Source organism: Sebastes umbrosus, chromosome 21 (genome assembly GCF_015220745.1).
Source record: "Sebastes umbrosus isolate fSebUmb1 chromosome 21, fSebUmb1.pri, whole genome shotgun sequence".
Classification (NCBI taxonomy): domain Eukaryota; kingdom Metazoa; phylum Chordata; class Actinopteri; order Perciformes; family Sebastidae; genus Sebastes; species Sebastes umbrosus.
The window spans coordinates 5,649,534-5,666,337 of NC_051289.1; the positions used below are offsets into that span (position 1 = coordinate 5,649,534).

The window sequence follows — 16,804 nt, forward strand, 5'->3', positions numbered from 1 at the left end:
ATCTTTTCCCTTTATGTTTCTTATCTACCTGTGTGTGCGTTGCCTCTGGTTGAGCGACGCCGTGCGTCCAGGGCTGTGCTGCTGGCCGTGCTGGGCGCCTAGTCGGGCGGGGCTGGTCATGTAGTCGTTGGGCACCGTGGGCGGCTTCACCGGCTCCAGCGTCTTGTAGGATGTGTTGCGTCTGCAGCGGCCGAAGATGGAAAAAGGCAAATAAATAATAAATCAAGGACAGGAATGATCGTAATTCTGTGTTAATCCTACTATCAAAAACGGCGAGGCTGTGTTCACTAGAGCGTTGTAAATCCTATCAGTTTACCCAGCTGGATGCTACAGGCTGGATGTGAGTACATCACAGTTTACCCTTGGAATTAATATCTGATTAGTGTCGCCGATGACTGCTGCTGCGCATCAGACGGCGACGGGCTCCATCGGGGTGTGAGGCCCGTCTTACACTAGTTCCCAGGCGCCTCGATCCCTTCTCTCTGGCTTCACTTACATCAGTTTTGTCATTTCAAATATGTATATGAGCCAAAACCACAATCACGACCACACTTGTGGCGAAAAATAATGTCCCGGGGCATTCTGTTAGCTCCGTGGGTTGTGTTTGCTCACTCTGTTACACTTCATCAAACATTTATTCATTAAAAAAGAAAAAGCCAAAAAATAATCGAAATAAATGCAACATGTACTTTAACTGCATGTTCTTGTATCGCCCCCACAAGGAGCTCTGCTTTTTTTCATTCAGTGTTTCATAATTAGAGGATTAGTCTTCCTTTCATGGTGACTGAAATGGAAATCTTTACCCGAGCGTGCCGCGCCCTGACATGGGAGGGCTCGGCGGCTTCTGCGTCGGCGGATTGGTCCTCGATAGTGTTCCTCCTCTGATCGACTGATTGTTTCCATGTTGCTGTGGTTAGAAGGAGAAAAAAAAAACACTTATTTAACAAACTTCAGACACTTGTGTGACAGAAAAAAATCAAATGTTATAGGCTGCCCAGATGACAACTCATTCAACAACATAGATGTATATTTGAGTTGGTAATATTTGGAGAGTTATGTAATGCCACCCGAGCTTATGTTTAACTCTGCTGATTGCAGGTTAGAAACCTCTGGGTTGTTCCAATACGGCTTCTTGCAAAACACATGTGTCTAAACAAGCATGTAAGTACAGAAAAAACATCTGGATTTACAGTACTGCAAATTCAACATGTTCAGTAATAATTTATAGAGAAATTAAAGTGTGTATTCCTTCGTCTGGGGAGCCTATAAGGATTTTAAATAAACTACAAAACATTTATGGACACCTACACAACATGTAAAGTAAATGACACAGTTGGTAAATTGACAAGGAAGTTGTTACAGAGCCTCGGGCCTAGTCCACACGTACGCAGGTAATTTTGTCATGTGACGAGGAACAACCAATCAACGCTGGCAGATATCTTCCATAAATTAGAGTCTACTGTAAATATGTGGAGGAGAAGTTGATCATTTTAGTGCAGGGCTACCGAGTGCTTTACGATCTGTCCCGTGGACTATTTTACTGGCTTCACCTTTTCTGTCCGAGGACGTCACAACATCCAGTTGAAAGGTGAGCCAATTAGACAGACAAATCGAGCAGTAAAGCTACTGTGAGGGATTTACGGTGCTGGAAACACATTTATCTTTGTTTTGACGTTGTTTAGTTTAGTCAGTGAAGCTTACTGCTAAATTACCACAAATTCTTTCGTAGTGGCCAAACGGCGGTACTGCAACTTTCGCGTCAGTCACGTGATGCATTGGGCCCAAAACACTTTTTCCCATAGACTTACATTTGGAAAGGGACGTCTGTAACTCAGCGGATCATTTTTTTTGAGGTGAATCAACTACCCTGTACAAACACTCTAATAGCCCTTATTTAAAAAATTAAGTTTTTAAAGATGTAAAACGCACTAATAGCCGAATCCAGAGTTATTTCCCTTCCTCCGTTCATGTGAGTGAGACCCAGACCGAGGCTGGAGCGCAAGCCGTGACGAAGGCGTGACGTTGGGACCCCGTGATAGAGTCATGTAACCGAGCGGACGCTACTCCGCCAATCATCTTGGACGCTACTACGCCAAGATCCGGGTACTTTTCCAGATGGAAGTTGAGCCATTTAGGCTTCATGCGCACAATCAGCAAGTCTCATAGGAATGACCAGGGCCCCGCCTCCAACGCTGTATCCAGTTCTTTTAATACATCCATGGTGTAAACATGTAAAAAGTCCCGTTAGCAGTTCATGTTGCCATGTCTGCCGTCCATGGATGTATAAATGCCGCCATTGCACGACATAACATCGCCTAATTAGTGCCGCCTCACAAAGGAGACAAGAGCGCACGCTCTGACGTTACAAACCCAAAACTCAGTTTTCCCGGTCCACATGTCAACACTGAAAACAAAGTTAAAAAAGCTCAGTTTTCATTGACCTAAAACGCCGTTTGGGTGTGGACGAAAGCCCAAAACGCATAGAAAAAAGCTATGATAACAAAAAAATACCCATGTACATGTGGACAAGGCCTCAGAGTGTGTTCTAAGCTAAAAGGACTACAGTCTGTTAAAAGGAATAACATGGGAAGTGACAATAATAATCACATGTATAGGGGGTTTGCTGTGAAAGGAATCTATCAATAATACATCATAGTAGAATGGGTCATGTGACAAACCAGACTTACCTTGGCTTTTAGCCACTTATGAAGGCGTAGGAGAAAAAAAAAAAGACAGCAGAGAGAGAGAGACAGAAAGAGGGCATGTCAAAATGGCCACGTCTAAACGGATCAGTAGAAGTCAGAGTACAAGCGAGCAGGAGGAAAATGATTCCATGTTGTATTTACACTGAGTAAACATTTAGCAAGACCCGGGCGGGCGGGCGGGCAGGCAGGCCAGCGGTTACGAGTCATACTACCACTGAGGAAAACAGTGTGGCTCCATAGCTACAGCACCACACCCAGTGCCACGGTCGGGCTGGAAGGAAATCACAGGGATCTGATGGCAGAGCTATTGTGCAAGAGTGAAGCAAGTTTTATATCTACAGAGTGTCTGAGATGGAAGAATTTACCTTTGTATGTCTAAAAGCTGTCATACATATGGATTTTAAATCTACTGATTCGTTTTTTTTTGGTACATATAGAGGTTTGGACTCAGATGATGACATTACCGGCAGCGGTAAAATCCACCTTTGTAATGTACTTGTGTGGGCTGATGTCAAAGAGAATAAAGAGCCAACATATCAGTGGGGTTTGACAACGGCAGAGTCAAGTGGCTCATCTATAATGCAGCTTCCCCAGTGGCCGTTGCAGAAAGCATTGTAGCATCACAAGACCACGAGAGAGAGAAAGAGAGAAGATGAAACCCAAAAGCAAAAATCATGGCATAGGTCAGCATGAACGGCCTCTTTAAAAACAGAACCACCTTCAGTGCAGCTGTGAAATTTCACATTCAAATTTCTCTCTCCCCACCGGGTTATCAGAGCTAGACGAGATTCACTTTACAATCTAGGTCATGCAAAGGCCTACTACTGCCTCCCCTTATCTTCCCGGCTAATGCCGTATCTCTGTTTTGCTGCACAAACCAGACTGTCAGCGTGGAAATGCTTTAGTTAACGTCCCAAGTTGAATTATGGGACAGACAGGTTCAGATTAAGGTCTTTATCAAGTAAAAGAAAAAGGCTTAGCATGTCGAGCTGAGAGTGGAAATGTAGAGCAATGCAGTCTGTTAGAGTTCGGTGAGTCTGACGGGTCGGTAAAAAAAGAACACAAAACACTTCCTGAGTTTAGGGTAGTCGCCAAGGATACATCCCAAAATATATAGTCCAAACAAGATGACTAATTAGCAAGTAGACTTCTTTTTCACCAGGAGGAACCCCCGGTGAGTTCTCCAAACTACATTTAGTCACAAAAACACGCAAGAAATACACATTAAATGACATGATACCATAAATGAGACACATTGTTGATGTTGTTGTTGGCACATGTATTTATAAAATAGCCTGTTTCCACCGTTGTCCACACTATTTATTACTATTTATTCCTCTCAGTGCAACAACAAATGCAACACATACAGTAAGTTCCTATTGTTTCAGGCGACCCCTCCTCCCCCAGGTTTCTCCTCAACTAGGGATGTGACAGCGAAGGAATCGTCCCACCCGTTAACAAATTTGTGACAACACCGATGTTACCGTTTACACCGGACATTTTACAAGAAAAGATGAAGGTCAATATATGTAGCGCGCCTACTTTGATCTTTACCGTCGGTCACACCGACGATTGCCTCATTAACGTCACGGTTCCCTTACAGCATTGGGTATAAAATCTGAAATATTGCCAAATAGGCGCTTTAACTTTTCACTTCGCATCGTCTTGTCTGTCAACTCTCTCTCGTCCTGTGTGTGTGAAATATAACACATGCTACTCTGAGCTGAGACTCCGTACGGAGCAGACACGTTTTTGTCAGTTTTTAGCGTTCGTCGTCCAACTTTGTATTGATAACACGGCGCTGATACGCCAAAATGAACTAAATGGGTCTTATTTCTGTAAAGAAAAAAAAAAGAAAAACGACGGTGGGCAAGTAATGTAATCGGAGTGTGCCCGACCACCGTGTAACACCGGTAACAACGACTACCAAGGCGAGCCTACCCTCAACCCGTGTCTTGCGCTCTCATTGGCTGCAGCTCGTGGGCGGAGTCCCTGACAGGTCCATGCTAGATATCTGGAATACGTCTGTGTGGCATCGGCGAGCGTTTTTGGCCAGTTCACACATGACACTCAAACACCAACGGCGATTTGCCTCTGATCTGGGGTTTTTGTCGGGGAGCTCCAAAAACTGGCAGTCATAACTTTGTCGACTCAAGTAGAAAAAATATCAAAATTCCCCAAAAAACTTTCCCTTTAAAGATAATCTTGTAAACTGACAATGCAAAATATCAAAGGAATGCAATCTAACTTCAAACACCTGACATCATCCCCGCTGACGAGATTAAACATCAGCTGACTGGAAGAATAAATCTCATCTTTCGTATTAAAGCTAAAAAGCATCACGTCACTGTCAGGACGCCTTGAGAGGCAGAAACATCCTGATCCGTCAGCTCCGCTTATTATTGATACGACGTTCAGATTAGATTATCTAGCAGATGAATTTCACCTCCTCTTTTCTCTCAGTTTTTTTCCTTATTGCTCGTTTGGATCTGAGAACAGCTTGTATTTAATAATGTATGTGAGCGCTACATGGTGTCTCTTCTCTGCATTACGGCTCACACTTTGGTGTTTTAACTGTGCAAACACTGTGCGAGGCCGTAAAAACCAACTCAACATTTAGGCCAACTGCAAACACTCAGGCACTTGTAGAGAGTTCCACAGTTAACTGGAGGCAATAGACATGATTTAAAGTCCCATTAAAGTATTGATTCTGGTCAGTAAGTAAACCGTGGCTATAGATATTCTATACAAGCCGGGGATCTGACAGCTGCCATCACAGGATGCTATATGAAGTAATATGGAGTATTGATGCTGAATATTGATTGGCTCTTTGGGCTGTGACATGCATAGATGAAAGGAGGTGAGTGATGTAGGATGGCTGCAGGAGCGTGTGTGTGTGTGTGTGTGTGTGTGTGTGTGTGCGTGCGTTCCCCCATCACCATCACCAACTAAACGCTGCATTCATAAAAGGAGAAAATCCATTGAGATTAGGCCCACAGTAATATGTAATGTTCTTAAAATAGACGCATCAAACACTCTCAAAGCAGCCATGAAGCACGATGGTTTCGGTAATTTGACACTATTGTGCAATCATGTAGTGGTATCCTAATTTTGAGCAACTCTCCTGTTTAATATTGAACACAGAAGAGACACAAGTGTGGATGATTCACACATGCCTCGCTGTGATTTGGCTTGCTTTTTGCCCCTGTGATTATATCATAATAAACTTTATTTATAGAGCACTTTTCATACAAGAGATGTAGCTCAAAGTGCTTTCAAAAAAGAAGAAAAAAATAGATAATAAAAAGACATTAGATGCTAAAATATATAAGTGAAATGAAAAAACAGAGACCATTAAGAATAATAAAAAAGAGAAAATAAGTAAAAAACAATATAATCTGTTGATTTAAGTTTTTCATTGTTAAAAACTAGTGATTAATTGTTTTTCACAAAGTGCAACAGTATTAAGTAACAGTACGTTTTATGAACCTCAAATTAAGCTATAAATATAAATACTAAATCATTATATAGAAATACTATTTGGAGCTAGAGCCAGGTGTCAATTAGCTTAGCTTAGCATAAAGACTGAAAGCAGGGGGAAACAGCTAGTTTGGCTCCCTCCAAAGTTAACAAATAACAGTGAAAACCAGGTCCCTGTTGTGGGAAACACACCCAAATAAAATCGTTCAATCCCCGTTCGCCATCACACCCTTCCATCATGACTGACGGGTCCAACGCAATTCCCTACACAGTAAATTGAGAATGACACAATGGCTTTTATCCTTTTATCCTGCCTTATCAATGCCTGTAATGCTACGGGACGGTAATGTCGGGCCTCTAATCCAATCTTTGTGAAAGCTGCAATTGATTGTCTGATTGATGGGACAGGGGACGCTCAAGGGGCAAAAAATGCCTCCGGCCATCAGGAAATGATGTCATTACCGCCACTGCCAGGACGACCCAGTGACCCCTAAAGTGAGCCCTAATGGCCGAGAGAGGGAGTGAAAATGTCACATCAGAGTTTATCACATCAAAATCAGCTTCTCTGCCGCCTTTCAGATGTGGAAATAAACTACAAATGTAATTGTAACATCATTCCTCCGCGGAGGTTTAGAGAAACTGGAGATTACGAGAGCGGTCCGAGGCCTAAGTGCCTTTAAAAACGTCTCGCAAATTTGTCCTCCGCTCGTTTGTTTTTTTCTCTAAGAATAGAGCTGCTTTCTGAAAGCTACATGATGTAATCACTTTTTTAGTTCATCTCCGCCCCCAACCCGTTCCCACCAACCCACACTGAAACATATTCCTGTAGGGTCAGAAGGGGTGCTTTCTGAAGATGAAAGACAAAGCACAAGAGATGGAGTGTGAGCCAGAAAACGAGTCAAAGTGGGAGAGAGAGGAGAGGGAGGGAGATAGGAATACCTCTGGCAAGAAGGAGCGGAGGGGGAAGGGAGGAAAATTAGATATAGAGGAAGAATAGAAGCAGAGAAACTAATGCACTGAGAGAAATCTGATCTAAAGTAGAGAAAAAAGTGTGCTCACCTTAACGCCATGGCCGACGTCGTCCAGTACAGTGTAGTCAACGGGCTTCCTGATGTACCTGACAGGCCGCTCCATATTAGCCGGCGCTATGATCTTATGGGTCCTCGCCGTGTTTTTGTTGGTGGTCAGGATCCCGATCTCCCGCCTGGCCACCTTCTCTTTATGGATGTCCACCGTCTGTAAATGACAGGAGGACAGAAGAGGGGATGTGATCGATGCCACAGTGGAAACATAAGACACGTATGGCACAACAAGGACCGCTGGGATTCAATGAACTCGTCATACAGCAGCTTAAGAAGGTTTAATTAAATCACGAGGCCGTGCTTTTCATCACCGGGGTTGTAATCTTTTTACAACAGCCAGTGCACACTAATAAAATCGATTGCGGTGGAGATGAAAGTCTGAACAGAAGAATGACCGAAGCATGTGCATGTGAACATTTCAATAATGAATTGAGTTACTGACCCCTGAATCTATATAAAGACTAATTAATTCAGCAAATTATCAAACTCAAAATGCACACACAAAAAGATAGAAAACTATTAAATAAAATGTGATTGAAGTGACATAATTGAGAGACCACTGCATTCATATTTCAGAGGAATAAAATTAAGTCTATTGTGTATTCAACTCGAATCCTCACAGATTTCTATTATCAGGAAAACGTCTCTTTCATCTTCCGTTTGCCAAATGCTTGGGCCAAACTGTGATGCATTATTTATGCTCCTCGAGACCAAGAGTGTTTTTCTACTGAAATTGCACCAATGTTCCATTAATTAGCCCGTCCCCTTTTATAAAAACTAATCACTTTAAAGATGCATTAGGAAAACTTGGCTCCAAATGACAAAAAATAACTTATTGGACAGCTGAACTCATGACTCTTGTTTTGATACCCTGCATGCCAGAAAGAAATGCAGCATTATGACTTCAATGAGCCAGCTGAGCTAAAGTTTCTCAATCTGGATTGATTACTGTTATTGAACTATTTTAAAGTTTCATGTGTCGCCTAACTTGGGCAAATTGTCCATTCATACTTTCATTTGTGCACACAAGGTGAATCTTTGTCGTACAAACTTTTGTGGATAAGAAACTCTTTACTTGTTGATGGCCGTAGGTGAGTGTATTTTTTTTGCGTTTTACCTTTCCATCATTCCCCTTTTTGACGGGGAACTGAAGCAGTTATCTGTGCTCTCGCAAAAGCCGCCAGACTTCATTGAAAAATCTGTAATTTTACCTCGCGCAGAACACGGGAGTTGCTGGTCTACCGCTGACTCGATTGGTGAGTTTGTTTGTGTCATTGTGTGACTTTGGTTTGTTCGGATTCACCAAAGTCACACAATAACATAGACAAACTAACAGATCAAAGCAGCGATAAACCAGCAACACCTGTTCTGCAAGGTAAAATTACAGAGTTTTTTCTTCAATGGAATCTGGAGTCAGCGTACACTTAAACCGATATTGATTTCTTTGGTGAGCCTTTCTTTTAGGTGGCTGAAATACGTTTTGCTGCTGCCCCCATCCACAGCAGTACATTGCTTTGCTCGTATGCTGTAACTCTTGTCTGCTTCTCCAAGCTTGGGGTGTGTTGACCGTCATCTACTGTAGGTAATACACTGACTAGGAATAGTACCTCATACAACCCCACTTCAAAACACCCAAACTATCCCTTTAAAAAGGCCAAAGTAAAGTCTTGTTTTGTTAGACCAACAATTCCCAGATCCAGAAATATTCAATTCACACCGTTATAAAACAGAGAAAAGCACCAAATCATCACAGTGTAGAAGCTAGAGCCAAAGCATGTTTCACATTTTTGCTTAATAAGTCGATTATCAAAGCAGTTGACGACTAATTTTCTGCCAGTCAACTGTCATCAAAGGCGCCCATCAACTATCACGTTCAAACACCACTGACAAATCTTCTACAGATCTAAATATCATAACACATCACTGCATTTCCATCCCCTGCTCAGCCTCCACACGCCGGGAGGAGCCCAGGAGCAGCTGCCCTTCCTCTGAGAGATGAAAGGCTGCAATGTCTGCTGAGGGCAGACCAGTAAAACGATGGTCTCTCACAGGGGGGGAAGGAGTCCGCAGCGACCAGCGCCAACAGAGGATTCCTTTCATGCCACGGGGATCTGGAGCTGGACTGAGCTCTGTCTCTGTTCCACTGTATGGCCTTCAAGTATCACTCGTCCCAGAGTTGAGGGAATCAACAACACTGCTGGACTTGTGTGTAGTCCGGTACAGCGCAGTGATCTCTGGACAATATCAAGTCTAATTTTAAACCTGGGAGCTGACAAGCTCTCGTGCAAACCGATGCAAAGCAGATTTTACTTCTCACAGGACACACACGGATATAGGAAAGTGGATTGTTGAAATGACAGAAAACAGAGGGAATCAATATTTCATAACAGGCAAAGATGCTCATCCATAATTGCTCCCACAGAGACTTTCCCATACAAAGGGGAAACATCCGTTCTGTTCCAGTGCCCTGTTGTGTCTGTTTGAATTAAGAGGGATGGCAGAGCGTTGACTACAGTCATCTTTTTTAACTCGAGCTGCCAGTACATGAGAGGCCTCTTAATGTAAAAAAGATCTGTGGTGACAAAGTCTTCCCAATGAGGCGAACAAACCAATGCACAAATATTTCCATTTTAGCAGAAGCTCCAGTGTGTAAGGCCTCCACTACGATTGTGTTTGTGCTAATAATCTGACTCCACAGCTCAGAGATAATTCCCAAATTTCAAAACTGTCATAAATCATGATCGTCCGGATACAACTGGGCCAAAACCTAATCAGTCTTTTTGGCTTCTATTTGCAGGAGAGTGATGAGGTACAGCGATGGACCCAAACAGAGGAAGGCGTAAAGGAGGAGGAGTAGGGAATAGCTCAGTCATTCTAGGTCTGGTTTTACTTGCAAAACAAAGCTTTAAAAGGGCGGGTCCATTATTTATTTATTTAGGTTTTTATATCATTCTGTAACTTTCCAGTTGTGAAATCACACAATAACACAAACAAACTATCCAATCGTTGCAGCGGTAGACCAGCAACTCCCATGTTCTGCAAGGTAAAATGACTGTTTTTGTGAATGAAGTCTGGTGTCTTTGAAGACAGTGATATAACAGCTTCAGTTGCCCGTCAGAAAAGGCTGCTGCTCCCGTCCACAGCCGCTTTACCTCGCCATCAGACAGCCCTTTCCGACGGGGAACCGAAGTCGTTATATTGCCCTCTTCAAAGCCACCAGACTCCATTCACAAAAATAATAATTTTATCTTGCAGAACATGGGAGAATACATACAACCCCACTTCAAAAAATCCTCAGCTAGTGCTAACGTTCACATTATTCTTAACCTTATTGATTAACTTACTTTGGTAACCTACGTCACTGCTTTTTGCTAAAGACTGAATTGGCGTTTCCATTTGAAAAGAAATGGAAAACAACGCAGATGGACCCACATTTTAACCTCATTTCACCTCACTGTGACCTCAACACACCGACTTCTCCTACAGACCTTGTAAAGTCATTGTTATCATGAGATATAATGGGGAAGAGCCAAAACTCAAAAAGAGGAAAAGTGCCACAATAAACCACCGAAAGAAAGTCCTCCCTAAACAAGAGAACTGTTGTTGAAATATTGTTTCTAAATTTGGAAAGCATCTGGCCTTGGCCAAACACACTCCCCTTATCAGAGAGCAACGTGTGGACAAACATCATCGCAGCTGGTAAACTGTGGGGAAGTGAGAAGGCGAAGTGGTGTGAGTTAATCTCCTTCCTGTATGCTCAGAAAATAGCCCTGCTGTAACAGTGATGATACAACTGTTCTCAGAAGGGGTAAAATACGAAATCGCAGTGAGCGGTTGCACCCTGTCGAGAGCGCTTTGCTAATCCACTGACCGGCGCCCAAAGAACGTTAAATAGATGTGACAAAAATGCAAAAGGTCCGAGTAGAAAAGCGTCTTCTGATTTGACTCCTTTCGACTGACCCAGTGGGGAGCTCCAATAGCTTCTTCATAGCCTGTCTCTTCTCTCGACTGCTGCTTCCTCTGACTTCTCAACTGGCACTAAAGGTGTTTACCTGATCCTAATGGTCCATCTGTTTGGTGGAAAGAGACTCGAATGCATGTTGCCAAACTGAAAAGGTGGATGATTCACATGTGTTTTCAACCACTGTCACCCATATGTTTGAGTTTTTCCCAGAACACTGAGCAGTTTTGGCCCCGGTGTTTGGCTTCTCCATCAGCTACAGGCTTTTAGGGTTTAAAGGGCCTCCTCATGTTTTCACTTCTCTTTATACTCATCGTCAACTCTTTCTTCCAGGTCATACATTGGAATTACTGCCAACGCCATCATTCACATGTTCTAGCCAGACAGGAAAAGAAAAAAAAATGCAGTCTAGATCACTTTGGACTGAAAGATTTCTTCTCATTTTGGGATATTAGTGAGTCAGCGCAGCGGTTGCCACGATGAGAGATTCTTGTTGTGTTGTTAGTAGCAACGAGTGGCTAAATATTTGTGATTTATTTCTTTTTTCATCCAGATTGTTGCCATTTTGGTTACAGCTGCACTTTGGAAAGCTTCAATAAAGCAGCTCCGCAATGGGTCTCGGGGGTCAGCTATTGTTTGAATTTCAACACCCGGGGAATCTGATGACTTCACATCGCGTCACTCGATGAAAACAATGACACAAAAAAAACATAAATTGTCTTCCATCACCTGCAGGTGTGTGAATAATAACTCTTCCTCTATTGTGTATTGTTCTCTGGGATTGTTTGACTCATGTTTGACTGAAAGTTTAGGTGTAATGGAGATAAGAGTGCAGGCATTTTAGACTTATGGTAGTGAATAATAAATCTGAAAATCTAAAACAGTTACCTTATTTGACTCAGCCTCTCTTCCCTCATACTGATCAGCACTGCTCAGACAGAGTCGGTAGGTTTTTTCAGGTCAAGCTTTGACAGAAAGCGTCTACACAACATCAGCAAAAAGGAGCATAAATCTCTCAGTCCGGTGGCACAGCGGCCAATCAAAGCACTAGGGAAGGAATTTCAAAGCCTTACGCAAACGTAACTTGACAACTTCCCACCAGACAAACACACACTGCTTTGGGAGGGTGAGGTAAGAAGATACTAGAAAGGGGGGAAAAAATGTCTGTCTGTAGACTTTGATATGGGAATTGAGACAGCCGGTTTCACTTCAACACATGTTGGAGAGAAGAAAGAAAAAAAAAACAGCCTTTTCAGCGCTTTGGCAGCAGACTGGCCGCGGGATGATATCCTCAATAAAACGCCAGCTATGCACAAACGCACGGACAAACAAAAAGGGCTGCGCAGCGTGTACTGTAGGCGTTGTAGGGAGCTTACACACAACATGAGGGGGGAAAGCCTGCTACTAGACAAACACACCCTACATACCAGTGTGTCTGTGTGGCGAGCCAGGCCAGACACATGTACCAACGGTTAATGATAGAGTTCAGATCTGGCAGCGAGGCATCTTCTTCCTGCAACTCTGAGACACACAACGCTGAAGAGTGCTCAGTTCCCATGGCACGCCGTCCAAGAACATTAGGACTATTTGTACTGGCGTGTAATATCATAAACCAGAACCACACATAATTATGAAATAAGACATGCCACAAGGTCTTATTAAAGGCCATTCCTGGCTGAGTGCTAAGATAAGCTTGTCTTTACAGCAGTCCAGGAATTGGAAATCCTTGTTCTGCGGGATTACGAGGAGATAATAACTTACGAAGCACACGTCTGTTAAACACATCTGAACCCCAGTTTCAGGCTTACTGAGTCGGAGGATTTATCTGAATGGTCGGAGCTGCTAACAGGTGAAGACAGCCTGATGAGGACATGAACGTCTCGTCTTCTAACTGCTATTTTTCCAGAAAAAAAACTGCAAAGCCCCGCTTTCATGCTCGCATTATTACCCACGTTCACCCCGAGAGAGAGCGGATTTGAACAGTTTGTGATGCTCAGTGTGTTCCAGCAGGTTATTTTATGTTGAAGTGCTGAAGTGTGCTTTTTTTTTTTTTCTGCTGCGCCCACTTTCTCTCAACCTGCCGGGTCGGCTTCTACTACAGTTGTTTCCTACGTTTCCTGAAATAACTTCCTCATGAGAAGGGTCCTGAACAGGTTTGCTTTTGTGAAATCGAGCTTGGAAATGTGATCATTCAGCTGTATCATTAAAGCATCTTGTGGTTTTGTTGCATCAGTGTGTACTGAGAGTCTGCTGTTGGTGGAGACATTGGCATCTTTGCCTTTGGTTAAATTGGAGTACTGACTGTTAGGCTGTTAAAGCTAAGGAAAAAAAGACAACTATAATGTGTCTGTAGAACTACAGAGTTGTCGGGTAACGAGATCAGATTTATAGTCTGGTTACTTATTTTTTGATCAACAGTTCCTGATTCAAATCATATTTTTTACCGGTTTTTGACGGTATTTTATGGAGACCATGTTCTTGTCATGGATTATAACAACTAGGTGCCGGACCCCAAGATGGTTTCCTTTACAGATTAAACAAGTTTGGGATAATGAACAGCTAGCCTGTCATTGTTGTGAAATTAACCCCGACGCGATGCATCACCCTGAAGGGGTTTATTTCACAACAATGACCCGCTAGCTGTACATTATCCCGCTTATTGGCTACTTACTTAAGAAATCAATAATTTGACACAAAACGGTACGCCAGAGTCCAACATCAGAACCGCGCCCATAGCAACGGTCTGTTATAAAGAAATAACAGACCGTAGAACGCCGTGATTGACCAATCAGAATCGAGTATTCAACAAAGCCGTGTAATAAAAGAGATATGTCAATCAATGAGCTTTAGAGGTGCCATTAGGCAGATTTTGTTACCTTTGGACAGAGCCAGGCTAGCTGTTCCCCCTGTTTCCAGTGTTTGTGCTAAGCTAAGCTAATTGGCTTCTATCTGTAGCTCCATATTTAACGGACGAAAGTTGTATCAATCTTCGTATGTAACTCTCAGAAAGAAATTGAACAAGCTTAATCTCTGGGGTTTGGGTTCTTTTGTTCATATTCCTCAAAGTAAATAAAAAATCTTGTTTTGGCATCTGTACCAGCTATCTCTCAGCTATCTTATTTGTAATAGTAAAAGTTTCAAACAATACCCACACAGCCCTACAATCTAATACATTCCGTGGGCTTGAAAATGTAAAACTATCCAGTATTTTACAAGAAAAAGCTTCTCATGAGCTCTCAGATTGATCTTATGACCCAGTAGGGGATCCCATCCCCCAGAAAGTACTGCTCTAAGGCACCTTGTCCTAAGTTTGAACCGCTAAACTTCTGGTCACATGCCTGATTCCTTGAGCCTCTAGGCTGCTGAAGCTCCCGGCCTCATCTGTAGGAGCAGTGCAATCCAACCCTCCCACCTCTGCACCGAGCCAAAACGGCTGTCGAAGCAGAGCGAATGCCTCTTTGTCTGGTCTGTTTCTCAGCCAGCACATCTGAAGCCCGTCATCTGCATGAATTCAAACATGTTGTCCAAAGGCCCTTCGGTGGGGCTGTTAGTGCAACGCAGAGCATGACGGAGCCTCCATCCACACACGGAGCCAAAATGGGAGGTCAAACACCCCGTGGGGAGTTTCTCAGTTTGGCAGCTTCTTGTTAAACATCCCTCAAAAAAAGCGGATTCCTCTGGTAAATCTAACAACCCATGTGTGGCGTGATGGAGCCAGAAGAGGAGGTTGTGTGAGGATTTTAAGTGTGAAACCTTGGAGAGGAAAAAAAAAGCCCTCCATTAAAAAGAGTCAGGACAGCATGCCAAGGTCGACGCTTTGTTTGCTAACACAGCACATATGGAAACACCCCAGCTGACTTTTGCCAATCTAACGTTTGGGCTGCGGCCAAACGGCGTTCTGACTGAGCTCTGAAGTTCACATACAAGCTGAGAGCGACAGACTTAGAGCCAGACAACAATAGAGATAACGAACAGTGAGAGCTGAATCTCAGCTACAGATTGTGTCTTCTGCAATTTCCTAATCAGCCTTGTTTATACAGAGCCGTCAAATAATTGCCTACAGTGTTCTTACACAGAGAGGAACTGCAGAACAGAGGTGTAATGATTAGATGTAATTGCGGAGGGTTGTTAAGTGGGAAAGAATGCGCTGGGTAATGATGATGATGCTCTGCCGTGGGGAAGAGGAAGAAACCACGGATGAGTCACTGAACAACATCACTCACCAGTCATTTCACATTCAACTTCTATTCATGCAGGACAGAGTCATAATAATCATACACATGCTGCCACGGTTCATATTCGGGGCGTTGCAACTCACACAGAATGCAAAAGCAGCAACAGTCTTAAAGGGTAACTCTGGACCCTATTTTCCCATGTTTTTGTGCTTAACTAATAGGGATAGCAATCTCTGAAGTTGGTCCATTATTGAGGGAGAGCGCTGTAGACGGCAGCTGCTCACAGGCTGCAATATGGTGCCATTGGGGCAAGCTGGCACCGTCATTTACGTCCACTAAAAGTGCTTGTTTTTGCCATGACTGGCTCTGATTGTTATTATAAGTGTCTGACATTATGGAAAGAGTCTCGCTCACTCTCACTCTCGCTTCTCGTTGTGAAATCTGGCGAGGTGAAGTGTTGCCGGAAGACAACAGTGGAATACATCAATGGTGGGAACGCAAGTGTTTGTTGTGTTGGAGTATAGAAAGCGTACCTTAGTGTTATCTAAACGATTTGCAATGTCATGACTGAATATTTAGATTATTTCCACAATGTGGATGAGGTCTTTGAATTTGATTTATTTGATTCAGAGTATACGGATATTCATATTTCCCAACCAGACTTCTCCTTGAGCGGGACTTGGACACAATGACAAACAGACTGGATCAAGGGAAAGGAAAGAAAAACGTTTTATTTCTCTGTAGGCTCCTTTCTATAATGTTGTCAGACACTTACAATAACAATCTGAGCCTGTCAGTGACAAAAACAAGCACTTTTAGTGGACCTAACGTTACATTGCTGCTGCTCACTTGCCCTCGCAGCTCGTTTAGTGGCTGCAGTTCTTCCTCAATACTGGACCAATTTCAAAATGGTTGTCCCTATCCCTAATTTTAAATGTTAAGATTTTTGTATATGTTTTATATGATTTTAAACTGACTATATTTGGGGGTTAGATTGTTGGCGGAAAAAACAAGACATTTGAAAATGTCACCTTGGGCTCTCACAACATTTCACATCTTTTATTTTTTACATTTTATAAACCCAACAACCCAACCCCTCAAAAAATAGACAAATGAATCAATAATGAACATAATCTACCTTGAATTAAAATCATAAATTACTGGATTTCCTTTTAAAAGATGCTAAATGCAAGGTTGGGAGCATTTCTATTGCCTCCACATGGCTCTCAACATGGCGAAGGCTGAGCCTCCAGCAAGCAGCTAACAGTGCTAACGGTGAAAACAACGGCAACACTGCTGACAGAGGGGGAACCGGAGGGTGGGTGCTACGCTTCCGTGATAACGCCGTTGTTCGGGATGGCGTTAACAGTTGTAATCGGTGTATGAGAGCAGTGCAGAGCA

The 16,804-nt window shown here is 43.0% G+C and overlaps 1 protein-coding gene across 1 annotated transcript in view; it reads right to left on the reverse strand.

Moving 5' to 3' along the window:
* abi1a (abl-interactor 1a) overlaps nt 1-16,804 on the reverse strand; it is a 56,079-nt gene that overhangs the window by 16,593 nt on the left and 22,682 nt on the right. The window contains 4 exon segments of the mRNA XM_037757191.1: nt 29-181; nt 804-907; nt 2,688-2,702; nt 7,245-7,421. Of these exon segments, the coding sequence (XP_037613119.1) occupies nt 29-181; nt 804-907; nt 2,688-2,702; nt 7,245-7,421 (449 nt within the window).